The sequence below is a fragment of the Maylandia zebra genome, linkage group LG7 (genome assembly GCF_041146795.1).
Source record: "Maylandia zebra isolate NMK-2024a linkage group LG7, Mzebra_GT3a, whole genome shotgun sequence".
NCBI lineage: Eukaryota > Metazoa > Chordata > Actinopteri > Cichliformes > Cichlidae > Maylandia > Maylandia zebra.
The window spans coordinates 1,537,766-1,564,379 of NC_135173.1; the positions used below are offsets into that span (position 1 = coordinate 1,537,766).

The 26,614-nt window shown below is 43.9% G+C and overlaps 1 protein-coding gene across 3 annotated transcripts; it reads left to right on the forward strand.

Annotated features, from left to right (window-relative positions):
• Nucleotides 1-2,978: 2,978 nt before the first annotated feature.
• nup93 (nucleoporin 93) lies at nucleotides 2,979-26,614 on the forward strand. 3 transcript variants are annotated; one of them, XM_004569143.3, is made up of 22 exons: nucleotides 2,979-3,137; nucleotides 3,976-4,158; nucleotides 5,059-5,176; nucleotides 16,118-16,180; nucleotides 17,546-17,674; nucleotides 18,360-18,434; nucleotides 19,295-19,387; nucleotides 19,502-19,641; nucleotides 19,888-20,020; nucleotides 20,539-20,696; nucleotides 20,799-20,964; nucleotides 21,105-21,198; nucleotides 23,496-23,687; nucleotides 23,771-23,897; nucleotides 23,981-24,053; nucleotides 24,482-24,526; nucleotides 24,970-25,086; nucleotides 25,168-25,286; nucleotides 25,363-25,480; nucleotides 25,566-25,649; nucleotides 25,755-25,883; nucleotides 26,280-26,614. In XM_004569143.3, exons 2-22 carry the CDS (start codon nucleotides 3,980-3,982, stop codon nucleotides 26,388-26,390), a joined length of 2,463 nt encoding a protein of 820 aa, XP_004569200.3. In that variant the 5' UTR covers nucleotides 2,979-3,137; nucleotides 3,976-3,979; the 3' UTR covers nucleotides 26,391-26,614. The 3 variants fall into 3 exon arrangements, with proteins under 3 accessions (XP_004569200.3, XP_012779558.3, XP_012779559.3); XM_012924104.3 differs by having other exon boundaries at nucleotides 2,986-3,137; nucleotides 3,979-4,158; XM_012924105.4 differs by lacking the exons at nucleotides 2,979-3,137; nucleotides 3,976-4,158; nucleotides 5,059-5,176 and adding an exon at nucleotides 11,658-11,964.

The window sequence follows — 26,614 nt, forward strand, 5'->3', positions numbered from 1 at the left end:
AAGAGTCAGCCCACACGAGGGGGAAAACTTTATTAGCAACAGCTCAATGAACGGAAGCCTGTAGGTAAAGTTGTCACCATCAGTTTTGAGTTGTGTATAATTCAAACCAAATATTTAATTAAAAAATGTAATTTTAAAGCTACAAACACATCAGAACAAACATCGTTAGTTTTTTTATTGTATTATTTTCTTTCGCTCATTTTTATTTGAGCCAGTGAAACTTTTCAGGTTGGACCTGGCAGCAGGTTAGTAACATGATTAGGCACAAAAAGAGGTCATTCCAGAGAGACTGAAGATAGAGAAGAGGGTTCACTACTCTCAGACTTGTGTGTTCAGAATGGGTGAAACATTTAGGAACAACATTGCCAAGAATCTGGGAAAATCTTTGTAGTCAGTCTAGGTCAAATATGATGATTATCCAACTTGTTATCAGTGCATAGTTCAAAAGAAAGCATCTGTAAAGCTGTGGGAGTGTCCACCTCGAGGGCCGGTGTCCAGCAGCTTTCATATGTGTCCTTGATCCAACACAGCTGATTCAAATGGTTAAATGGCCTCCTCAGCATGTCTTGAAGTTCTCCAGAGGCTGGTAATGAACTAATCATGTGATTCGGGTGTGTTGACCCAGGGTGAGATCTAAAACCTGCAGGACACCGGCCCTCGAGGCCTGGAGTTCCCCACCCCTGGATTAGAGCATTCTTCCAAACTCTTCAGGAGAGTTCCTTAAATATCTGATCCCACAGAGGAAATGATTGTGTTGCAGCAGTAGGATAAAAAAATAAATAACAGAGTTAAATTAAAGTTCCACAGGCACATGGGGAAGGCCATAAGCTGACAGATCTTTATTTATAAAACAGGATAAAAAGAAAATAAATACAAGGTTAAGATAAAGAAAAGTAAGACTGACACTGGGCAATAAAGACGTGCAGACTGCATTCAAAAATACAGAAATATAAATATGGAGCAGGTCTGTGGACCTGTCACAGAAAGGCTCTGCTGTCTGTGTGGTGTGGAGCGTGTAAAGCAGGGGTGGGGAACTCCAGGCCTCCAGTGCCGGTGTCCTGCAGGTTTTAGATTGCACCCTGGGTCAACACACCTGAATCAAATGATTAGTTCATTACCAGGCCTCTGGAGAACTTCAAGAAATGCTGAGGAGTCATTTAGCCCTTTAAATCAGCTGTGATGAATCATGGACACATCTAAAACCTCCAGGACACCGGCACTCGAGGCCTGGGGTTGCCTACCCCTGGTGTAAAGTTTGGTGACTTCTGTCTCTTACTGACTGACACGCCTCCAGATTCTGACCAATGATGGTTCGTGTCTTATGAAGCAGCTTGTTAATACACCATGGCTCCACGATTCAGGTGGTAAACTGACAACAAACGAGGCCTTGAACTGTTGAGGAGCCCAAATGCTAAAAAAAAAGATCCTGTGATTAATGAGAAGATAGAATAACTGGGGCAGTGTCCGACCAGCACACCAGACTCAATGTAGGCCACAAAATACAAGACAAATTAGGAGAACAATGAGTCGCCTGGACTGGATCTCAACGTCACTGACAGAAGAGCCAAAGTATTTGTGGCTTTGGATGCTGATGGTAATGAAAACAAACAGCTTCAAAATAAATTGGAGACACAACTAAAACCAATAACTTGGCTACATTTGCACTTTTCTTCTGTGGTACAAACTGTTGTTACTGAGATCCAACACAGTATGCTTATCATTTTTATGCTTACTGTGATCTTTGTCACTGATCAATGTGAACTGGGTCTTTTTTCATTTGTCCTCACTGGTTGTTTTTCTCTCTCACATGTGAGTTTTTCCAGTCACGAGGTTAACTGATGATCCCTGGGACCAGCGGAAGACTCTGCATAGCTTCCAGATTTCTGTACTTTTGTATTCAAGAGTAATGCAATCCCTGTGCCTCACTTTCTGTGTCTGCTTTTTGTTGTATAATAGGATCATACATATTGTATTATATAACAAAGTAGCTCAAGGCGACTGTGCGCCACATGACCAGATTTCTCCTGATGAAGCCACAGACTGCAGCTTGGAAGCAGGTGTGGATCACCCATCTGATCTTTGTGATTTAACCTGAAGCCAGTGGTTTTGTCCCAAGGCAGCAGCAAAATTGAGATAAATAAAAATCAAATGATGTCAATAGAGTTTAAATGTATGCCTGTTCCCCACAGACAACAGCTGAATCTTGAGACTATGTAAGACAGGGATAACAATTTAATTTTACACAATGGGTCACATGTAGCCTTTAAGTGAGCTGGACCAGTGACACTTTGCTTTCTGTCACTGTACAAACTGCACATCGAATTCATGAGATATCTTAACTGAGGTTTCAACTGCGTGTCTTGTTATTTTTTATTTGATGAAGGACTGCTGCTGCAGCAAATGACTGAAACTTGTCAACATGACTCTATGAGCAAAAGTCTACCTGCCTCTATGCCCACATAGAGGTAGTTCAACTCCATATGAATAGACTGGTTCTTATATAGCACCTTTCTAACTGAGTACTCATAGCACTTTACACATATTGCCTCATTCACCCATTCATACACTGTTCATGTACTCTTTTTCTATGCTTCTCCTACACAAATTCTATCACATTCATGCAAGCAGCTTGGGGTTAGTATCTTGCCCAAGGATATTTTTCACACAGGCTAAAGCAACCTTCCAAATTAGTAGGTGACCTGCTCTACCTCCTGAGCCACAGCCACCCCAAGTAAGCATTACAGTAACAAAACAAGCATTTTAATACTGAAACTTTTGACAAAGAATACTTCTAAAAGCGAGAACAGCTTTTCATACTGTACACGTTTCTGCCTATATTTAGAAGAGTTATCCTACTACTTAGTGTTATAATAACAATAATAATAATAATAATGATGATGATGATAATAAATTATGACAGTAGGTGATGATATGCTTCGTTAATATTTGAAACTAGAGAAGAAGAAGAACTTCCGGGAGGGATGCGGGATTGTCCAATCACGATCGACTCCAGAAGTGCCGGTCGGGGCAAATAATGTACTTGCGTGCTGAAGAAACGGAGTAACAGAAGATAACTGTAAATACATTCACGCGTGGAGTATAAACAGGACCGTATTTTCTCTCACCTCACACAACAGGTATGAAGTGTAGTTGCTTCCAGCCGCGTCATCAAAATGAACTTTTTGAGTTAACGCAACACTGAGCATATGTAAGAATAATAGCAGCTTAGCATGCTAGCTAACGTTGCACAGTGTAATTCATTCTGACTTGTAGCTACATGTTAGCATGCTAACGAAGCTTAGCCAAAAGGACAGCACTACAATAAAATAAAATGAATTCAAACATGTTTTTATCGTGATTCACATCACGCCACTTCACAGCAGCCGGAATTAAGTTTCATTTGAAACTGTACATTTTTGTTGCTGTTCCTAAAGCGAGTTTATAGCAACTAAGCTAACACCACAGCGCTCCATGCGCGCGCTCCAGGTGTTGCTGTCAACTGTCCGAAAGCTCACAGCTGTATGTCCTTATATACATGGGTGTTTATGTTATTCACAGTTTGTATGTTATCGACTAGGCCTAGTCCTAAACGTGTTTTGTTGTTGTTGTGGCAGTTCTCAGCTATATTACGTCTGAAACGTTTACGTGCTCACTTTACGTTTACTTCTGAATTTGTGTAAATCTCCATCCACGCAGTTGAGGAATTGCAGTACATTTTAACCCAGTCCCTTCTTCTAAGGATTGAAAATGAACAACAAATAATACATACAAAACCTTTAGTCGGTGAGGTACAATGTTGATTAGGTTTCTAAAATAACAGCAACATATTTATGCAAAATTGTCCAGGCCAATTATACCTTTTTCCCCCCAAAAGGATGTGAGCACCCTAAAATTATAGCTCCCCAAACCACTGTACACTAGTCATCTCACCTCTGATGATGTTACATGTAAATATCTTCATTTGTTTCTCTATAGCAGCATGGATACAGAGGGATTTGGGGAGCTCCTGCAGCAGGCAGAGCAGCTGGCTGCTGAGACCGAAGCAGTGTCTGAACTTCCTCACGTCGAAAGGAACCTTCAGGAGATCCAGCAGGCGGGGGAGAGGCTTCGATCCCGCACCCTGACCCGCACCTCCCAAGATGCTGCAGACGTAAAAGCGTAAGAAATATAAGATAGAACTTTATTATTTTTCCTGAGGGAAATTCTTGTGGTTTCTGTTATTGCACAGTACTATAAGAGTGGAAACAAAAACACTTAGTAGTCACAGAGTAAACCAGCAAACAACAAAATAAAGCTGAACTATAAAATAACAAGATACAACCAAGAACGGTATGAAATATGAACATCAGTATGTGCAGATAGGCAGAAAATGTCCCACTGTTAATCATAATATTACTGCTACTGGCAAAAATGGTAATTGATAACAAATGAATGGTTATCTATGTGTACAAAGTTGTATAAATAAAGTAATTAGATCCCAATACCAGTAAAGAAAGGGACGGGCTATTAGGGAACTAAATTGGTGGTAAACAGTCACACAAGGCATCAGGTCTAATTTTTAAAGATCAACATGAAAAAAAGAGCCTGGGAAGAGTTCCTTTTTATATATAGTGGTAAGAATCCTACTAATAATAATACACGTTTCACAATAACAGACTTAGTATAACAGACAGATTTAGTATAATCTACTGCAATATATTCTCATGTAAATAAAATGTAAAGTATAAAATCATTTTTCATTTGTTTCCCATTAATCTCTATGATAGACACACTCATTTCTAAACTATATGTTTGGTTTTAAAGATTTAAAGAAGATATTCCTTAATCAATAAGCTTGAGTGATATTTAAAGGATTTAATGTATTAGTTTTAAAACTGCATTGATATTAGATTGAAATTCTCTCTGTGATGTATGTGATGACACCTGATCTGATGCGTAACAGTTCACATCAGTGGTTTCTGTAACGGTGGTAAAGCGTTGTGCGACCTCTTGTGGTCACGTGGAGCAACTACAGTTATTTGTCAGTCAGTTCTTCATCACCTTTCTGTTTCACCTCAGGTCCATCCTCCTTGGTTCCAGAGGTTTAGACATCTTCCACATTTCTCAGAGACTAGAAAGTCTCAGCGCTGCCACCACGTTTGAGCCCCTGGAGCCAGTCAAAGACACGGACATACAGGTAGGGCTGCTCAATTAATCGAATTGTAATCTCGATTACGATCTGGGCTTTCAATGATCATTAAAAATGACTGAGCCGATTATTAGCCCCTCCCTCGTGCTTTACTCTCGCGCTGCTCCGTGTGGCAAATCGAGCGCACCTCTCTGCATTTCGAACACGTGTCACAACAATTAAGAGCAGCGCTCTCCAACCTTTTTTGCGCCACTGACCGGTTTATGCCCGACAATATTTTCATGGACCGACCTTTAAGGTGTCGCGGATAAATACAACAAAATAAAACTAGTACCGGGACCGAAAAAAAGAAGATTTATTCATAAAACACGTGAAAAGACCCAGGAAAACCGAGTAAACAATAAAAACGATAACAAAATAACGCTGAAAACCGATAAAAACCCTGAAAAACAGACATTTCACACCTGAGCCTCAACTCTCGCGGCCCGGTACCAAACGACTCACGGACCGGTACCGGTCCGAGGCCCGGGGGTCGGGGACCGCTGATTAAGAGGACCCGAGGGAAGCTGAGCAGAAGTTATTTGGAGAGGAGAGTGACTGCCGTTGGTTGTAAAGAGGTAAAAAAAACTTCAGTGGTGTGGAAACATTATGGGCTCAGTCAGACGTGGATCAAGTAGACACAGTGTGTAAACTTTGCTACAGTGTAGCTGCACCACAGAGCAACACTGCAAAGCTCACTAAACACAGATGTTTACATTTTTCATTTATTTCTTATACTGCAAACATTTGCACTGTTATCAGTATTTGCACTGTTTTATATTATTTTATGACAATCCTTAAAGTCATTATTCAACACATTGTTATTGTTAAATAAATATTGTCAAATAATCGAGATCTCAATTTCAGTGAAAATAGTTGTGATTATCATTTTTGCCATAATCGAGCAGCCCTACATACAGGTACCATAAACTAGCTGCTAGCTAGCTGCTAATGCAGTGTTTTTAACCTAAATGAACTGGTTCACTAGAGGAAGACTCGCTTACTACTGAGAGCACTGAGAGGTATTTTGTGGAGTGAAATAAGAAATATTCCATTGACAGATGGTAAGAAACTAGTACCTAGTCTTTTAATAAGCATGTGCATATTTCACTGCATTTAGAAGTGAGGATTAAATTTGTTTTGTGGCTAAGGTCTGAAAGTAATTAACTGTAGATAATAAGTCTGCATTTTGTCCCCACTGACAAGATAAGCCTGATAAAAACTGAGCAAGTGTGAAGTTTGTTAGTTAAAGGCTGAAAATGTTGAAATTTATAACTGGAGGCTGAACAGAACAAAGATTTAAGAGATAACAGAAATAAGTACACAAAGCCAATGAGTTAATTATTCCAGTGGAAAATTGGGTTTGCTGTGTGACCCACAGGCTCTGTTTTTGTGGACAGTCAAGAAAAATGACTTTCATGGAAAATCTCATTGGTTTCAAGGTCACATTGTGCTGTTTATTCTCTTTAACTTTGAGTTTTGATCATATTTTCTTTCTGCACATTCATTAGACTGTACTTTACTATATGATGACATGTATCATCAGTCACACTAAACTACATCTGTGGAGTTGCACTGAATTAAAAAAGCTTTCACCCATGTAAAAGCAGTGCATGTCACATAATGTATAGATGTGGCTCTGGAGGTTGTGCTGTGACTGAGTGCGTGTACACGATTGTAGAGCTGAACAGAATTAATAGCATTTGTGATGGATACATGGTTGGCATGTTGTCGCATTTAGTCAGGCGTGAGGAGGTAGTTGTGTTATGTGTGTGTGAAACTGTCTTGTAGTTTGGCAGGTTTGAGCGTGAAGACGTCTGATGGATTGCCAGAGGCCATGCTGCTCTAGTAGAAGTTGGTTAGATCTGAAGATTATGCAAGTTATGGAGAAACTGTGATGCAGGGAGGTGGAACAAAGTGAGCTTATCGTGCGCTTCTGTCCTTTGTTTTAGGCTGGAGGCTCAAAGCTGCATTTGCTCCTGTGGTACACGTGAATCTTGAACTGTTTTGACGGTATTGGAGACAGAAGGTTTAAATGTAAAACAAAGGTTCTGTTAGAAGTCTGAAAGTGCAATATCAAAGTTGCCCAGTATTCTTTTAATGTTGAGTACCAGACTTTTTGCTCCCTGAGTGCTCTCTCCGTCCCTTATTCCCACCCTGCTTAATCCTCCTGTATTGGTTACTTATTTCTCTCCACTGTATCTGTTCTCTCCATCAGGTTTCCACATACATGTGCCACCACTCTATCACCCTCCTTTCTTATCTCTGTGGGTTTTTTTCTTCCACTGTTGCAGTCCAGCCTCTTCTCTGTTTCATTGAAATCTTCTTTATTCTTATTGGTCGGCCAGATGTATCCTGGCCAGGGTGGGTTTCACTCACTGACTGGAAAAGCACTTAGCTTCTGGCAGTGTGAGGGTGAACACACACACACACACACACACACACACACACACACACACACACACACACACACACACACACACACACACACACACGAGCACTCTGCCTCCCTGCGATTGCTCTTCTGGGTCTAGAAGATGACATTGCATTACGTTTTATTTCAGGAGAAATTTTCCACTGCTGTTTCAGACAAACAGCTGCTCAGTTTAAACAGCCACATTACAGGAATTGGTCAGATAAATGGAAAGTCAGCTGAGATAGTAGTGTTGTATTGGCATTTACCTAATGGGCCCTGCGCTGAGCATATTCAGTATAAATAATTATGATCAAAAATGGAAAATTAATGGAGTGCACTGTACAGTTTTTCATATGATACTGATGCTGCTGTGGGTATCTGCTGATGCCAAGTAGTTATCTGATACCAGTGTTAAACTAATAAGCTGTATTCCTCCTCTGGAGCTCTGCTGCTGAGGCATTGTGAGGTAAACCCAGAACAGCAGAGAATTGAAAAGATCGGCTCCGTAGATCAGCTTGTTGAGTCAGGATTGGACTCCAGATGTCAGATTGTTGGATGCATAGACTGCACACAGTAGTCTTTCATATATATGTGTAATCTATAAGCACAATATAGGATGATTTCTGGACAGCCAGGCTAACTGCATAATGGAGCTTAAACAAAGTCTTCACCATCTCCATTAAGCCTCTGTTTAGTGGCGCAGTGAGCCTTTGCCAAAAATAGTTGTTTACTTTGGTCTTAAATCGTAACGTTGTGATGCTCTACTCTACCGTCCCCCAAACTAAAGGTAAATCTAGTCTTTAGCAGCATCAAAAAGATTCATGTTTTAGCCTTTTTAGTTGCTTTACAACAGTTTAAGCTAATCTAGGCAGACCAAGGTGAGTAGTCATTTAGAAAGCTGTCTGCTCCCCCATGGGAAATTCTCTTTTAATGAAGATCATAACGTCACATACACACAGTTTGAATTTAATTGCAAATTGTGACTAATTGTGAACCTCATTTAACTGGGCGTGTTTGGCTCCATGACAGTGTGCCAAAAATGAAGCAGAATTTCAGCCAGAATAAGGAAACAACGAAGAAATGTAGTTTAAATTTGAACCATTGAAAAGAGAAACTGAGCTCAGCTTTTTTTCCCCTCCATTTAACTGATGGCAGTCTCAGCCACTTTATATCATCAAGTATACACAAAGGAGCAGAGAGGTTATTTGATCATGATGACGATGATAATGAAGAAGGCATCACCAAGAAGCTGTTTGATGCACTTTGTTGAACAGCTGAAAGCAAACAGCCTTTCCAGAGTATTCTTAACACACAGACTCTACATTTGACCTGCAATTTACGCTCAAATGCACTGATGTAGTCGCTCAAATCTTAGTTACTTTGGAAAGAAAGGTGGAAATAATGTCTACTGAAAAGAAATAAATGGTTTATTCTATAATTACACAGCTGGTGCAGTAACAGGAGTATTCTTATTAAATATTTAATAAAACTCTGAAAGACTGTAGTAGTTTATATTTGCAGTACTTACAACACGTTTTCTCGTCACTGTTACAGTGACAAGAACACTTTCTTTAGGGCCGCGTTCGCTCTTCAGTCATCATCGTTGGAGACTCAAGCCTTTTGTGTGTAAATGCTAACATATGCGTTTGTCATCGCCACTTTCAGGACCTCTGTCACGTTCTCGCGCTGCTCAGTTCAATCTCACACCCAAATGTTCTTCTTTAAGATCAAACACACATTTCAGCACCACCTGTGTTTGTACGTGATGGAGTTACTCAAATGGAAGCATCCCCGAAATCAGTGCACATTTTTGTTATTTTTTAATTAGCTTTGATTAATTAGGAGTGAAGTTTAGCTTTAGTTTACTGTTACTAAAACTTTGATCTTGTTGCTTCCTTTCCTGTCACGATACACTTTATATTAGACTTTTTCTTTGTCACAGTCTCACAGCAGACTATTTGCAGAAGTTATTGTTCGTACAGATGCATTCCTATAACCACACAAAGGATGTAGCCTGTCTATATTTAACTAACACCCCAGATATTATCGCTGCACATGGACAGAGTCTCCGTTTTTACAATCACATATTGTTGTGTTTCATCTGCAGTCTGTCAATGATTTTATTCATCAGCCAACTTTTCATCATCAGTTTAACTTTCAATTTAAATCTACGCTTTACATTTTCCTCGTTACCGTTGCTGACTCACACATGCATGTGCACCCATGGCAACCCTGAAATCAAAGAATGTATCCAAATGTAACCGAGGACCTCTAACGTGTGCCTCGTGCATCATCCATCTGTGCATCCTCGCTCCTCAACCAACCCGACCTCAGTGCGTCAGATTGGGTTTAATTTGGTTTAAGGGGTGCGAGGCAGTAGAGGCTGCAGTTCTCCAGGATAGACGGGACACAAAGGAAATGGAAAATGTGCTGTGTTTTTATGAGTGTGTGTGTGTAAATGTGTGTGTTTGCGCATGAGTGAGCTGGTACATGCCTCTGCGGCTCACACACGCGCGCATGTAGAGGGCAGTGGTGTGTGAATGATGCGCCTGTATATATGCTGAAGCGCTCCTATAGGTTGTGGCCGTATAGCTCGTCTTAGATTTTGGGCTCCGTGGACGTCGGAGCTGCTAGCAGGAATTAGCATGTTTTTAGATTGCACATAACATGGACAACTTCATATTTAGTAAGATTATGTGGTTGGTTAGATGAGGCTGAGTCTGTTCCAAACGTGAATATATTTACATCTCATGTTTAGGGTCTTTATCAGAGTGCAGTCTGCTTACATGTTTTTGTTTCCTGTGTTCCCATCAGTGCTTACAAAGGATTAACAGGAAAGGATTCAAAATCAAAGCAAAGCAGAGAAAGAGAAGAGATCACATGAAAAGAGCAGAAAAATGAAACTGTAGAAGTGAAAGGCAGAGAGCAGAGCGGGTAGAAAAATGGCGACCGGCTTCAATATTTTTCCGTCTCCCTGTCCTTGTCTCACTTTTCACTGTTCCATCTTTCTCTGCCAATGCTCTCTTTCTCCTTTTTCGTACATCGCACTCTTTCTACGTGCTTCTCTGCTTTCATTTTTTCCCTTTCTCTCTTAAATTGCATATTTTCACATTTTTCTGCTTTTTATCCTTCTCCCATTTACATCCTTTCTCTTCCTCTCCTGTTCTTCTGCCCTCCCCAGCCCTTAAACACACACATATCCCTCAGCAGTGATGGCATGCGTTCAGCGGACGCAGTTGGCTAAGCCCAGAGCATCTGCTGAGATACACGAACGCTCCTGACATAGCTTCACACGATGTGTGTGTCTCTCGTGCACAAGCCTCGTGTGCTGAGATTGCATGCCTGTGTGTCAGGCGCTATCGATCGCTGCTGTATACGGTGTCTGAACCGTGTATTTATGAATGAATGTGTAGCATAGATTTGTCTGCACGTGGTTGCGTGCATCCCTGTCTGCTTGCCTGCACACATGAATCCAGTCGTGTGTGTGCGTGTGTGTGCGTGTGTGTGAGAGAGAGACTATGTGCACAAAACTTCCGGAAGTGCATGGATTAACATGCCTGAAGCTGTTTGTGTGTGCACGTGTGCACTATAATAGACAGACTGCATATAGGAATACCCCCCACGCACCCACCAACCCATCCCCTTTCTCCCCATGTGCCTCCCAAACCCTTCATTAACTAAACATGACCCTTAAGAGCATGATTAGCCTCATTTCGAGACAGGATGTCGGAAGCCATCAACCGAGGGGGAAAAAATCCATTACTATAATTGCATTGAGCTGAAGGAGGGAGGAGAGAAGGAGGGAAGAAAAGAAGGATGCATAGATGGATAAAAAAAGAAGAAAATGAGTGGGACTGAGGGAGGGCCGTCAGAGATGCTAGGACGAAGTGAGAGATGGAGAGAGAGACAGAGGATGGAGAATGGCTGTTTGGGGGGGTGTCAGCTGATGGCAGGAACTGATATTCTATATGAATCCATAGTTCTTTCTCGCGGGTTCCCCCTGTGTCTGAGCGCTCAGTTGGTACAGCCCTCCGACAATAAAACAACCTCCAGCGAGTCTTGATGTGGCACTTTCACTCGATTCTCCGGCTCACGCACCAGAGTCACTGGCCTGCTTTGAACGGGGAAAAGGCTGCGAGCGGACCGTCATGCCGGCTCGACGGGGCACAGGGAACACGCCCCAGCATGGCGGCCGCTGCTGCTGCCCTGGCACAGTGACACGGTGGGATGGAGAGGCGAAGAGACGATGCAAATGTCCTGGGCTGTCAGAGCCCACGTACCTAGGCTCAGACAAAGAACTGAAAACCAGTTTTTTACTTTTCCTTGTCTCATCCTGCCCTCTCGTCTGTCTGCCAGACAGGCAGAAAGGCTCTCCTCATGAGTGAGTATTGCATATACATACATGGATACACACACATATACATGTACTCACTGATGGGTATGTGCTTTGTGCGTCTTACTTTTTGTCATGTCTTCTCTGCTGTGCTACAGTGTGTGCGGACATACATGATGATGGAGATGATTGAGTCATTTGTGAATGTGAGGCACTCTGATCATTTATACTTACATGTTATAAATGTATGTTATTCATTTTCTTTATTTCTATTTCACCACACAGGAAGTGAAAGAGTGAAAGGGTGGGGTTTCTCTCTCACACACACACACACACACACACACACACACACACACACACACACACACACACTCAGGCAGTGGTCGGTTCATTCTGTCATGGTAAATGTTTTTGCTTTGGTTCATAATGACTTCCACAGTGAGGCTTTTCCCCGTCAGCTCGTTGAACGTGCCCTTCTGTAACCTCTAGATTCCTGGAAATCACACGTTTCTGCGTCGGCTCGGTATCTTAATATTTTTCGTATAGTGTCATAAGCATGAAGCTGGCTCAAAAGAGTGAAAATTCAGATGTTCTGATTTGAATGAGTATAAAATAAGATTACCTTTATGCGTAGATGGCGTGACTGTCATTAGCAGTGGAGACGGGGGCCTGTATGCCAGCACAGAGATTTAGCATGCGTACAAGTTTGAAGAGAAACCTTTTTAAATATCACATTTATACTGTATGCTAAAATTTAGTCATGTTTCATTTTGGCGTATAGAAAATAATATTTTTAGAGTCAAATGTGCACCGATCTTTCACATTATCTCCATACTGTCGATGAATTTGGAGACAAAGAATGGAACTTGGATCATTTGTATTTATATTTGAAGGCCGACTTGTCCTCGCCTTTACCTTTCTTCCTACCCCCATCAGTATTTCCTGATTTATCAACCATGATCAAATAATTTTCGGTGGCAGTGCTCCTCTTCCTGTAGAAGCTTCTGGGCTGTCTGGCCAGCAGGCTGTGGGTGTTCACAGCAGGTTGCAGATCTCTGAGGATACACAATACAGGGGTGGGGCAAAAGAAACGTGCATCTTTGATACGCCGATACCCCAGTGCTCAGTGCATCATCGAGTGTGATAAGCACATTTATTAAAATGTGTTTTTTCATCTTTCTTACTTCTAAACGCTTCAGCGTTGCTTTTTTAAATGCGTTTCTCTATTTCATGGTTATTTTTACAGTTTGGGAACAAATACGAGGAGGAATTAAAACATTGGCAGCGATTAGTCAGCGCGAAACGCCGGTGTCTGGGCCTGAACAACGTGCCAGATCTTCGGACTGTGTAGTGCTGATCAAAATTATAAGGAGGTTATATGCGACAGCGATGCTGTGCCTGCCTGCGATGAAGCTTCAAACATTTTAAGGAGCAGTTACGTGAAACTGGCCACCCCCTGTGGTGAAGAGGGAAACAGTGTATCCAGCTACCAGCAGTCCTTTTTATCAGATATCTAACTGCTGTAATATTCATATTTGATTTAGTGATTTATCAACCAAAGCCAAAAAGACAGAAATCATTTGCGTGTCAGATAAATGGGATTGTTGGCCTCAGCTTTTGGCTAACTCATCAATTTACACTTGGCACAAAAAGTAATGTATAGGCCAGTGGTTGGCAGCACTGATAATGACATCAGTCACAAATGTTTGCCACCTGCTGAAGGAAAAATGACGAGGCAGTTCCCCCTCGGTGCCCAATGTACCGCCGTAGTTTTAGATGCTTTAAGCCCCGCCCCCTGCCTGTTTCTGTAAGGATCGTCAGTCTCATCGCCTTTTCTCCAATTTACAAGAACACTTGGAGTCATCGCAATCAGCCTCTGATCTGTGAACGTTTCATTCTGTTCTCTTCATTTTTCCAGTGCAGCTCTCCTGCGAGTGTTGACCTGAGCTCTTCTTTGGTTTGAGTGGTTAAATATAGACCTATTGTCAGCCTCTCCTGGGAAAGTGAGACGGGGAAAAAACGAGAGAGGGACAGAGCAGGAAAGGGAAGCTAAGGGTAGCAGGGATGAGCTGCTGCTATAAACGGGCTACGTTGGAGTCGCTTCTTTTCTTTCTTAATTACCAGAGTAATGGTGTTGCATGTAAGTTCACTAAGTTTACCTTTAACTTGGCTGTCAGCCGTGCAAACACCAGTTTTTCAAGTCTTTAATTTGCAGTGGATAATCTGTCATAGATAATTAGATTTTCACACAGTAATACGAGGAAGTAAATGATGTCTTTCTCTGTCACTTTACACTGACCTGAATGAATGCTGTGGCTTAAACTCAGTGACGCGGTACTGACCCGTTTTAGAGGAGACGCGATCCATTACGGTTTAACACGACAACGTCTCTAAAAGTCAACTGTAGCACAAAACCAGATTAGCCACTGGTTATTTTCCACGTAAACTCAAACACCTGCAGCGACTGCAGCAGGAAACGTTTCTGTCCTATTTTCTGACCGACCTCTGCATAGACTTTTTTTGGATCTTGACATCATCTTTTGTGACGGGAACTCTTCTTCTGCAGCTTTGAAGATGTCACAATATAAGTAGTTTCAGCTGTTTCCAAGATGGAAAATATGCTAGTTATAAAGATGTTGTTTGACAGACTGTAGAGTGCCTGAAGCGAAATAAAACCCAAAAGATATCAATACTGCTCCACATGTAGTGTCAGATGTTTAGTGTTTGCAAGCCCAGAAATGATTAACATGGAGAAATACAAATACTGATAATCAGTTACTGACATGTCTGTGGTGGCAGGTTGTGCTATTCATAGTCAAATTTAGCGTTCTGCACATTTTCATCATGCATAGCTAAGCTGTAACTTACTCTTGAAAAGACATTTTCCTAATGTTTAGACCCAAAGAGCCAACAGAGTTGAAATACTGTCATAAATCTACGGAGCTAAATAGTGAAAATGAATATTTCAATGTTTTCAAATTTCTTGCTTTATCTAAGAGTGCACCTACATGGATTTATAGTAGCACGTTCTGTTGGTGCGTGTAGGTGTTTGCCTGTGCTACAACCCACGCAGACATGCTTTGCGGACAGGCCGCAAATCACACACAGGTTCAACTGTGATTGGTTGAAAAGTGAGGTCGTACATAAACGGGAGAAGTGTGAAAAAGCGTAAAGAAAATATTTTCAAACATCGGCATGAAAAGAGCAGCGAACATTTCTCTGCTCTTTCTGTTATAACTTCTCTCGTGTCTGCGCGGGTTGCGTGGGACACTGCCCCCTGGTGACGGTAAACGGCAGCAGCACGTAGACGTCAGTCTGCTAAACTGTCGGTGGGCTCATCGCAGAACCAACGCCACACCGTGAAAAAGCCAAAAGAGATAAAGTTCTGTGTGCGTGTCCAAGAAGGCTGCAGTATTACAGGAAGTACAACTATACGATTATATAGGGCTCATTTTTTCTTTATAATAAACCTTCTGAACATTTTATGTGTCTGTTTTTATTCTCACTGGTAAAAAGGCTCACCCACAGAGTGGTCAGCAAAAATCAGCACGTAAAATCCAATAATCACTTTCTTTGACTGATCCAGTTCGGATCGGTAACCTGTGGTAAGCCTGCTGTACCTTAGTTGTGAGTTACTTGATGGTATTTTGTTATTGACAGTTCTTCAGAAAGGTGTTCATGCAAATTGCCCATTTAGCGTCAGGCAGAGGTGATGTGTGTGTGAGCTTGTAAAAGGAAGAGGTAGAAATTGGACTGAGCTAAGCATTTGGACATAGACGCACATGAGAGGACAGGAGCGAATTCAGCTTCTTAAGAGCTGAATAAACCGTCCTTGGCTTTGGAAACTAGCTGTCTCTGATCAACTGCTTGCTTTTGGGGGTTTGAGGCTGAATTATCCTGCTTGCTTCAGATTTAAAGTCAGACAATGTCACCAGTAAATGATTATTCTGTTATCTGACAAAGGGAACAACCTTCCTCCAGTCTAAGAAGCTATTATGGCAGGGCTGCACGACTTGCAGTTATATAAACCTAAAAAAGCAGAATAACTCAAGGTTAGCGGCAGTACTTACCTGCACATGATAGAAGTGCACCTTTGCATTGACAAACGTGTTAATGTAAGCCAAAGCCAACAGGAACATGATGCACAGTGTGTTCATCACCGTGACTCCTCTTCTCCCCACATCTGTCTGTGTGTCTGCAGGGCTTCCTGAAGAACGAGAGGGACAACGCCCTCCTGTCCGCCATCGAGGAGTCTCGCCGCAGGGTCGGTATCTGTCCAGAGTCTCGTGGCCTCGCAGTCTTTAGTCCTGCAGTGTAGGAAACTAGTTCACAGGCACTGTTAGAGTAACGCAGGCCTGCAGGGCGCACGTCCGAGTGCGATTATACTTTTTATTCTTTAGATGATTAAAAAAGAAGATGACATAATTAGTCCCAACAGTCACAGACAGTGTGTGTTTGTTTGTCATATACCGAGGTTTACAAAAGCATTCGTTTCACTGTCTCGTAGCATCAGCACATCACAATACCGAACACTTAAAAACGACATTTTTAGTCATTTCTGCTCGCTGTGATCTAAAAGTCCTTCTGGTGTGAACCTTTGGGGAATGGTTCTGAAATGGCTTCCCTGATGTGCAGAGCTAATAGGCCCCGCGTTTAATTAGCTGCCGTTCCCATTATCTGTCTCCGCTCCCCGAGAGAGGAAAGGGACTTATGTGCAAGGGTGGGGAAAAACAAATGCACTGAAGATTAAAAAGAACGTGGGTGTTAGATGTTCCTGCAGATTTTTATCTCGTAGCTTTAGTTTTGACATCAACATGAAAAGCAGGGCAGGCAGGCATGTTACAGTAACCACTGGAGCTGCTGCATGCTGTGTGCTTCTAAAACCAAAAAGGTATTTGGGCAGGAAAAAGCCCCGATAACAGAACGTAATACATGTATAACATGAAACTGCTTTTTTAAATTGTTAAATTACTGCGATGTGTCGCTGACCAGGAACGTTTATACTTATGATTTAAATACAATTTTAATATCTTTTTAGACTTAATGCCGTTTTTAAATTGTTTAAAGCTTTGACCAAGTTAACCCAGTAAATGGTGGCTTTAGTCTAGATTTGCATCTCCCTAAGCTGGAGATTCAATTATCTCGAGTTCCCATTATCTCACTTTGAAGTCTCTGTGGAGGGTTAAAATAGACGCCACCGAGTCCTGGTGGACTCGTCTTCACAGGGGTCTGCTGTTAAATCCAGTTTAGTGTGTGCGATGTTCGTCTTACCTCGTGGATGTGGATTAACGTACTTGTACTACAAGGACAAATTATTTTGCTCGTTTCTAGCGCTTCTTATTTTTTGTATGATGGAGCTCAGTGCAGACCCCTCCACTCATCCTGCCTGGCAAATGCATTGTTTTAGCTCCTTCAACTTTAAGGTCATCTTGACTTTAAGCCAACTTATTTGTGATTTGCTACCACTCACAAACGGGAGGGTTTGAGTAGCTGGTGCTTGGGGCAGAGATGACCATGTTAAGGACAATCCCCTGTTTAGCATCTGTAACACAGCTTGACCCCAGTGAACTGTGTTTTTCTGCACGCTCGAATATGACTGGAGGCTTGCTTCCCATCGCCGTTTGTTCAGACGTTCCTGCTGGCTGAAGAGTACCATCGGGAGTCGATGCTGGTTCAGTGGGAGCAGGTGAAGCAGAGAGTGCTGCACACGCTGCTGGGAGCAGGAGAAGACGCTCTGGACTTCAGTCAAGACGTGGAGGTACGGGACAGGGAGCCGTATAGGTGCTCATGGTGGCACCTGCACATTGTAAATGAATTTTGCAGCAGCGAGTCGGTCCATGTTTGTGTCATTTTTAATGCGTTCATGAATCTGTCATTTGTAGTTATGAACAATAAATTCAGAGGTTGTGTCTCAGTTAACGTGCAGGTGTGTCAACAACACGGTGGATTTATTAATCGTGACCTCGTTTGAGTATGAAGGAAACATTGCTGTGTGGAGATCAGAACTGTCAAGTGCCGCATCGTTCCCGCTTCATTAGGTCTTACAGATAGCATCATTTTTGTAACACAGTTAAACTTCTTGGACTGAATATGTCTGCTTCAAAGAGCATGTCAGGGCTGTGACGCCACACACTACCTGTCTACCTGCTCAACTAAAACAAACAAGCTAGCGTTTTCATCTCAGACTCAGAAACACTATTTTTATCATCACCCTGAGCAAGAAACAAAAACAAGACTTTGATCTTATTGTGTGGGATTGTGTCCCAGCGTGTGTCGAGCAGGCGGGCAGTAACCAGTCGGGACAGGACGTCCTCCTGTCTCAGACTCTCAACATGCAAAGTAATGAGCAGCAAAAGTTCTCCTGTTTAGACACAAACGTTTCAGCAGCACGCGACTGATCTACTTCTGTCTTTGCTTACCACCTGACCTGCGGTCCATTACAGCCCAGCTTTGTGAGTGAGGTGACCGCTCCAGGAAGAAGTGCGCTGGACAGCGTGGAGGTGGCCTACGGACGCCAGGTGGGTCCCCGATAGTCTAATTATTTTGGTGTGAAAATTTCAGGTAAATGCACACAGCACATCAACATTCCTGTTTTATGCAAATTACCTTTCAGTGCATTCATATTGTGGCATTTTGCACAGCAGGTTATTGTTACTGAAGCATTTTTATATCAGGTTAACGCTGCAAAATCTGAATGCAAATGTTACTATAAGGGAAATACATTTTTAGTGGCACTAAAATGTGTTGTGCTAATGCCTAATAATGCCTGTTATTTATTGCTTTTTCTTATGTAATAAATGCATAGAAGAAGAAGAAACGTGTATTGATTACATACTGGGATCTAATGAAGGGGAAAAGGAGGACATCAGCAGAGTGTGTTTTAATACAAACAGCGCCGCAGAGCTTGGTAGCAATAATAATAATAATCATCTCTAGCTGTGTTCTGTTAAAGACATGAAGCTGTCGGCCGATGGTTTGGTTGAAACGGGGTTACAGCAAAGCCTGGAAGCTGCAGATCAAACATATGGATTAATTGTTCTGCAGAGGGGGCGCGTGTCCCCGCCCCAGCGCTCCACCCAGCATCATCCAGGATGACCTTCTGTCGCTTCCACTCGCTGCACCACATTTTATTACTTCGACCATGTGTCGACACATTGCGTGCGGCGTCGTTTGTCTGATTTTCGTGATCCTCTTTGACGACCTCGTCAACATTTTGATACTTTTCGTGCTGTTTTTTATTGTGAACCATTTCACTCGGTGGTCGTAAAAAAAGGTTCATTTTTAACCGGAGGCTAAGTTTATATGAAAGTTTTGACATTTCCTTATAAAACGAGCATTTAACAGTTTGTGGACCTGCCTCCGTTTTGTTCTCCGTCAGATCTACATTTTCAATGAGAAGATAGTGAACGGTCACATTCAGCCTAATCTGGGAGATTTATGTGCTTCAGTAGCAGAAAGCCTGGACGACAAGGTAGGAACGCTGATCTCTCACTGATGTATCAGCCTGAAGTTACTTGTTACTGACAGATGTAACAGATTACTCGGTATGAACGCACCTTTCTTTCTTTCTCTCTCGTTCCTCCAGAACGTGTCAGAGTTGTGGCTGATGGTGAAGCAGATGACAGACGTGTTGTTGGTTCCAGCCAAAGACACTCTGAAGAGTCGCACTAGTGTTGAAATGCAAATGGCCTTTGTGCGCCAGGCACTTGCTTTCCTTGAGAACAGGTAGCCGGTCCTGTTTTTGTGGATACATGCATGGATCTACAGTTTGCTGAAATTAAGCTAGAATGAACCATAAATATTGTGTGTTGGCCCTGCGACAGACTGGCGACCTGTCCAGGGTGTACCCCGCCTCTCGCCCTATGACAGCTGGGATAGGCTCCAGCGCCCCCCGCGACCCTGAGAAGGATAAGCGGAAGTGAATGGATGGATGGATGGATGAACCATAAATATGAATTCTGTCTTTCCCAGTTATAAAAACTACACCATGGTGACTGTCTTTGGGAACCTCCATCAGGCCCAACTAGGAGGGGTGCCTGGAACATACCAACTAGTGCGCAGCTTCCTCAACATCAAGCTACCAGGGCCTCTGCCTGGCATGCAGGTACCACACGTGTATACACTGTTTAAATGTTTGGCTAATAAAGAAAGCCTGCAACACGCAGCTTTATTTAACTTTCCTACAGGCCTCGTCACTTTTTTAAAAATTGCATTGGATTGCATTTTTATTATTTCCACTCCAGTCGTTACCTGAATAACCTTTACCACACTCATTTGCTTTCCTCACTGTTGCAGTAATACTGTCTGTGCAGGGTGACCCAGGCTTGGTGCATGAGTACCTAATCAGAATAATCTGATGGGCTGATCAGAAATGTCATTTATATTTAAGAGTTTATCTTTTCTTTGGCATTCATGCAGTTGGTCATGCACACCTGTGCTCTAAAAGCCAGCGACTGGTAGGTGCAAACGGTTTAATTTCCCACCGTTGCTTCACTGATTCTTGATGAGTCTGTTTGGCTGACAGGTCACATCTGCAGTGCGAAGCTCCGACCGTCTGAAGAATTAAGCAGTGGCTGCAAAATAAATAAATAATACGACCACTCTGTTCAATTTGCACAACAGGACGGCGAGATAGAAGGCCACCCGGTGTGGGCTGTGATCTACTACTGCCTGCGCTGTGGCGACCTGCATGCAGCCATGCAGGTGGTGAACAGAATGCAACATCAGCTGGGAGATTTCAAGACCTGGTTTCAGGAGTACATGAAGAGTCCTGACAGACGGTGAGCTCCGCTCAGCTCATTCTCATCCTCTGCACACAGAGAAGTCCTGAAGGTCAAACCGGTCTTATCGCGCTTCCCGTTTTATCTGGTTTTCCTCTTTAGACTTTCCCCGACTTCAGAGAACAAGCTTCGCTTGCACTACCGCAGAGTGCTGAGAAACTGTGCCGATCCATACAAGAGAGCTGTCTACTGCATGATTGGGAAATGCGACATCAATGACAACCACGGCGAGATAGCAGACAAGACTGAGGACTACCTCTGGCTTAAGGTACCGTTCCCCTGGTTTGCTGTTTTTGGGTTAAAGGCACGATTTCCTGATCCTGGTCGGTTAGAGATCATCGTCCCAGTTTGATATCTCGGGGCTGTGCTGCTCCCTTGCGTAATGTGCGTCGCGTTGTGTCCCCACAGCTGAACCAGGTGTGTTTCGATGATGACGGCAGCAGCTCTCCTCAGGACAGACTCACCCTGCCACAGCTACAGAAACAGCTGCTGGAAGACTATGGTAGGGGACTGAAATTCTCCTTCAGCTCTCGAAATAACTACAAATATATGAACTTGAGTTTCCTGAGAATTGCGGTGCATCACATTGCCTCTCCACCTTCCTCTTTTTCCATTATCTCTTTGCCCGAGCACAGAGGAACAAGCACAGGCTTGCACGGCCGAGCTGTTTGCACCTCCCGGGATGCAGATTTTATTTGGGTTACTGTTTGCTCTTTGCCTCTCGTGCTGTTGTGAGACTGCATCCATGTTTGTGCGGACACGTAGAACGCAGGGTGACGGCGTGCACACGGACGACCGGTCCCTCGTAAGGAGCGAGTCGTCTGAGAAACAAAATCTTAAGTTAAATTTGAGTCCGTTAAAACCTTTTTAACTACATCAAAATGAGTTTCCTTGAGTGCTGGTTTGGTTTAAGCCGTTAAAATGTTCAAACAGACGTATTAGCGATGGTGCGAGCACCTCTGTGCACAACCTGTAATGTGTGTGTGCTGGTGACGAATCACAGCACGCTTCAGGATTTGCTTCATCAGGTGATTATTGTTGTCAGCGTCTCGTTGTGTTCTTACATGATGTCAGATTCACAATCTTTAAAACATCATATAGATGTTAAATGCTAAACATGTGAAGTTTTCATCAGTAACATCGGTGATCGTTAAAGAGAAGTGATTCATTTTCCTGTGTAACTAATCGCTCGATGAATATTTCAACTGTTTCCTGCACATGAATATTCTCGCTTCTCTTTGCTGTACCAACAGCTCGAAGTACTACCCTCCCCATAAGCCTCAGCAGCTGTTGCCATGGACGACGAGCCAAGTGTGACTCAGAGCTTCGTCATAGTCGGCAGGAACAAAAGTTCACGAGTCTGTTTGTGAATTGATTTCTTTTCTGTAACCTGGAAATGTGGAAATAGCAGCAGTCGTTCATCTTTGTGCTCATGATGATGAGACTTTCCTGCTTTGGAAGCGCTACAGCTACCTGCATCAAATTAACCAACACCTACCACCACATCTCCACAGGCTTCATCAAACACCGTCAGCAAAGCTCCTCAGCTTAAAGCAGGGAGATGAAAATGGGTCAAACGCCGTTAAGAGTGCCCGAAACAAACTGGGCCGAGTTTATGTCTCACCATAATTAATATTACAGCGAGAGACTCGGGGCACTTTTTGGGGCATGCGTGGTGTTGAGCACGGAGCTGCACACCAGAAAGCTGAGAGCAGCCTTAAAGAGAGCTGTGGGTCAGCTGCTCACGCCTGTGAACAGGCACCAGCAGACACGCTTTGATTCTTCATCCAGAATCGATTTAAAGTAAGACTTCAACATGTCCGGGACACAAGTGCAAGGGCGCGAGGAGGCCTTCCCTCCCACAGACGGACAAAAGCACAGCTTTCTCCCTTGGGTGTTGCCTTCTCCAGGCTGATCCTGCTCTGTTCAGATAAGACTCGGAGCTCTCTCTTACTCTCCCTCTCTCTGTCCATCTCCCATTTTCCCGCCCTCGCTGCTCGGTGGGAAGCACAGCCCGGAGCCTCGTTCTACTTTCTCTCTCGCTGCCGCTCGCCTCCCTCGGTTGTCTGGCACAGCGTTCCTCGTTGTCCTCCATCTTGCTTCACAGCAGGACACGAAGCCCAAAACCCGTCTTCATTTCTCTCACACGCTGCCGGTGCCGGGCTCGTCTGCTTTCCTGCAGCCCCGTCCTCTATTATCGCCGTCCCACTGATTTTTGTCCTTTCACATTCTTTGCTGTGCATTTCTTCTTTCTCTTTTCTTGTTTGCAGCGCCCTCCCCCTCTCCCCCCTCTCACACCCACACTCCTATCTCTCCCCCTTTGTCCTTTTTATTCCCTTCATCTCCCCCCTCTCTCGCCTCCTCTCTCCCTCGCTCTCCCGTTTTGAACTAAAACGCTGGGAGTCTGCGATAAGGCTGTAAAATGGCTGACATGGTCCACCCTGCTCTCCTCCTCAAACTTTCAGCCAACAAGAGGATTAGGAATTATAATTAAAAAGTAAACTTGATGACTAAGTACCTGCACTCAAAAAACGTCTTTAAATTTCTCCTCCCATGTTTAAAAAAGCCGGACGTGGCCATGTGCACAGCTCTGTGAAGCGCAGAGTTTCTGTCTGAGACGGTGAAACACCCACACAGGTGACTTCCATCCATCTCCGCAGAGTGATCGGAAACGCTCGTTTACTATGTTCATGTGGATGTGAGCAGCGCGACCCGTTTCCTCCTGAACTTGTTTGCAGGTTTTGGTCACAGACACTTGATTTTCCCACCTGCCGTCTTTATTCCGCCTCTTCTCTGCAGGCGAGTCCCATTTTTCTGCGAGCCAGCAGCCCTTCCTGTATTTCCAGGTGTTGTTCCTGACGGCTCAGTTTGAGGCGGCGGTGGCTTTCCTGTTTCGAGTCGAGCGACTCAGGAGTCACGCCGTGCACGTGGCGTTGGTCCTGTATGAGCTACGGCTGCTGCTGAAGTCCACCGGTCAAAGCGCTCAGCTACGTGAGTATCACCTTTATTTTGTAGGGTAATGCACATGCATATTCTATTTCCTGTCGATCTCACTGATCACATCGTCCCCGCAGTGAGCCAGGAGCCCGGTGACCCTCCCATGGTGCGTCGGCTCAATTTTATCCGCCTGCTCATGCTCTACACTCGCAAGTTTGAGTCCACGGATCCACGAGAAGCGCTGCAGTATTTCTACTTCCTGCGGTAAACACATTTCTCGCCCTGCACCACACACACGATATGTTGTACAGCTCCAAGTTTAAATTCATGTTTCTTCTTTTTTGCAGCAATGAAAAAGACAACCAGGGCGAGAACATGTTCATGCGCTGTGTCAGCGAACTTGTCATTGAGAGTCGAGAGGTGGGCGGCCCGTCTTACTCTGTGGTCGAACGTTAGCACAGAAGCTTTGCGCTGGTGACAGATGAGCTGATGTTGAACATCTTAGAAGAGCAGAGCTGGTTCACTGTGCTTCTCGCGGGGCAGATGAGACCTGCATGATTCCCGGTGTTGTCCTCGTTAAATACGATTGGCTCTGAAACAGCTCATGTGTTTAAAAAATACTTAAAGAATATGAAAAATAGGTATATGTTAAAGCAACGTTTGACAAATGTTTGTAATAAAAACAGATGTGAGGAGCATGGAGTGAATTTTAGATTCAGAACAATGTGTTGCTCTGTCTGGTTTTAATAACTGATCTCTCCTGGAAAACAAGTTTACATGTGAACTTTGACGATGTTGCATTCATGTATTTATTGTCATGTGGTGATTTGTACTTTGTCCTCTTTTAGTTCAACATGCTTTTGGGCAGATTGGAGAAGGACGGCAGTAGGAAGGTAGGACGATGGACACGTCTCCGATGTCTCGGCTCACTGTCATCTGGTCGATGGTTATTTCTATAACCTGCCTCCCTCACCTACTGTCTACCCATGTCTTCCTCGTCTTGCTTTGAATTTGTCTTCCCTGTCCCTGGGGGGGTCCTTTGGCACGTGTCCCGCATGTCTCAACACGCCCCGTTCAGCAGCACTCGGTTCTGCTGTCACGGGTCGTCCCACTCACGACTGACAATGTTAAATGCGTCACGGCGCATCGTTAGATGTGCAGCTTCTGTATTAACGGCTTACTTAAAAATATGCATCGACTTATTTTGATGGACAGTCAGACTTTAAGGACGGGTTTTATTTTGTTTGAGTAACACAATAGAACAGAAGGCACATTGTTACTGTCAGGACTGCACCTCTCTCAGCCTCACGCCCGTCTCCCATCCTCTCCTGTCTAGCCCGGAGTCATAGATAAGTTTGCTGGGGACACCAGAGCTATCATCAGTAAAGTGGCTCTGGAGGCCGAGAACAAAGGTCTGTTTGAGGAGGCGGTCAAACTGTACGAGCTGGCCAAGGTGAGCAGACCGTGCACTGCGCAGTATCTCTGCAGAGCTGTCGCTTTGGGATTCGTTCACTTTACGTGTGTCTCTGCGTAGAACTCAGACAAGGTGCTGGAGCTGATGAATCGGCTCCTGAGTCCCGTCATCGCCCAGGTCAGCGCGCCTCAGTCCAACAAGGAGAGGCTAAAAAACACCGCCGTAGCCATCGCCGAGAGGTAAGGACACGGACACGCCGTGCGCTGGTCAAAATCTACACACGCACCTCCGTAACCTTTTCTTTTCCCGCTGCAGGTATCGCTCTCAGGGCGTAGCAGGAGACAAGTCGGTCGATAGTACCTTCTACCTGCTCTTAGACCTGATGACGTTCTTCGACGAGTACCACGCGGGGCACGTCGACAGAGCGTATGATGTGAGTGCAACTCTGAAAATGAACAAACAGACATGAAGGGAGACGCACGCGGCCTCGTCATATTAACGCTGCCTCTCTCTGTCAGGTGATGGAGCGCTTAAAGCTTCTTCCGCTCAGTCAGGACAGCGTGGAGGAGAGAGTGGCGGCTTTCAGGAACTTCAGCGATGAGGTGTCGACTCGGTTCTGGACACCAGACACAAAACCGATACTCAGTCTTTATATGGGCTCCACTTCTCTGCTTTCTCTTTATTTAAATGTCGTTTTGTTCCTCCAGGTGCGTCACAACCTGTCCGAGGTGCTGTTGGCCACCATGAACATCCTCTACACGCAGTACAAACGCCTGAAGGGGGCGCCAGCCGGCACACCGGGACGGCCACAGAGGACCATGGAGGACAGAGACACGGTGAGGGAATGAGCACAGCACTAAAGACGTGTGTTTATAGGTAGATCTGAACCTAACGCATTCTGTTTTTATACAAAGATCCGTTTACTTTAAATATTTGAGCTGATACGAGCACATTTAGTGGCAAACTGAATATATTCATGTGACATTTTTGGCAGAGTTTCTCGTTCGTCCCTTGTCAGTACGTCTCCGTCGCTCCTCTGGATTCTACCTTTTCACTTCTACTTACATCAGACATAGAAAGCCTGGTGACCCAGAAGCTTGCTGACTGCAGCTGGTGTCTACAGAAGGATTTTAGGTTGTGTCGAGCCGGCTAGTCTATGCCCAGCTCGCTGGTTGTTAAATATTCTGTCTCACTGATGCGTTATGTTAACACGCCATCTCTTCTCTGAACAGCAACTGCGCGGTCAGGCCAGAGCCTTGATCACCTTCGCTGGCATGATTCCCTATAACATGGCCGGGGACACCAACGCGAGACTGGTGCAGATGGAGTTACTGATGAACTGAGACGCACACACACACACACGATGAGCAGAAACCTCTGGGAAGACCGGCTCATTCACACGCTCACCTGCCATCTTGTTGTGTAAAAGCGGCGGCGTTCATCGCCATGTTGAGCCATACGTTGGTTTTTTTGCTCATCTGAAATCCTGTCAGTCTGTTTTTGTTATTTCCATTGTTTTGTTTCATATTTGTATCTGTGATGATTTAGAATAAAAAGTTTGCTTTTC

What these genes read in the sequence shown, in the direction of transcription:
- nup93 (XM_004569143.3), top strand. Translation starts at nt 3,980, where the DNA reads ATGGATACAGAGGGATTTGGGGAGCTCCTGCAGCAGGCAGAGCAGCTG. An exon ending in CAGAAAGCCTGGACGACAAG is followed by an intron (nt 19,388 to 19,501) that starts GTAGGAACGCTG and finishes TCGTTCCTCCAG; the next exon opens with AACGTGTCAGAGTTGTGGCT. An exon ending in CTTGCTTTCCTTGAGAACAG is followed by an intron (nt 19,642 to 19,887) that starts GTAGCCGGTCCT and finishes TGTCTTTCCCAG; the next exon opens with TTATAAAAACTACACCATGG.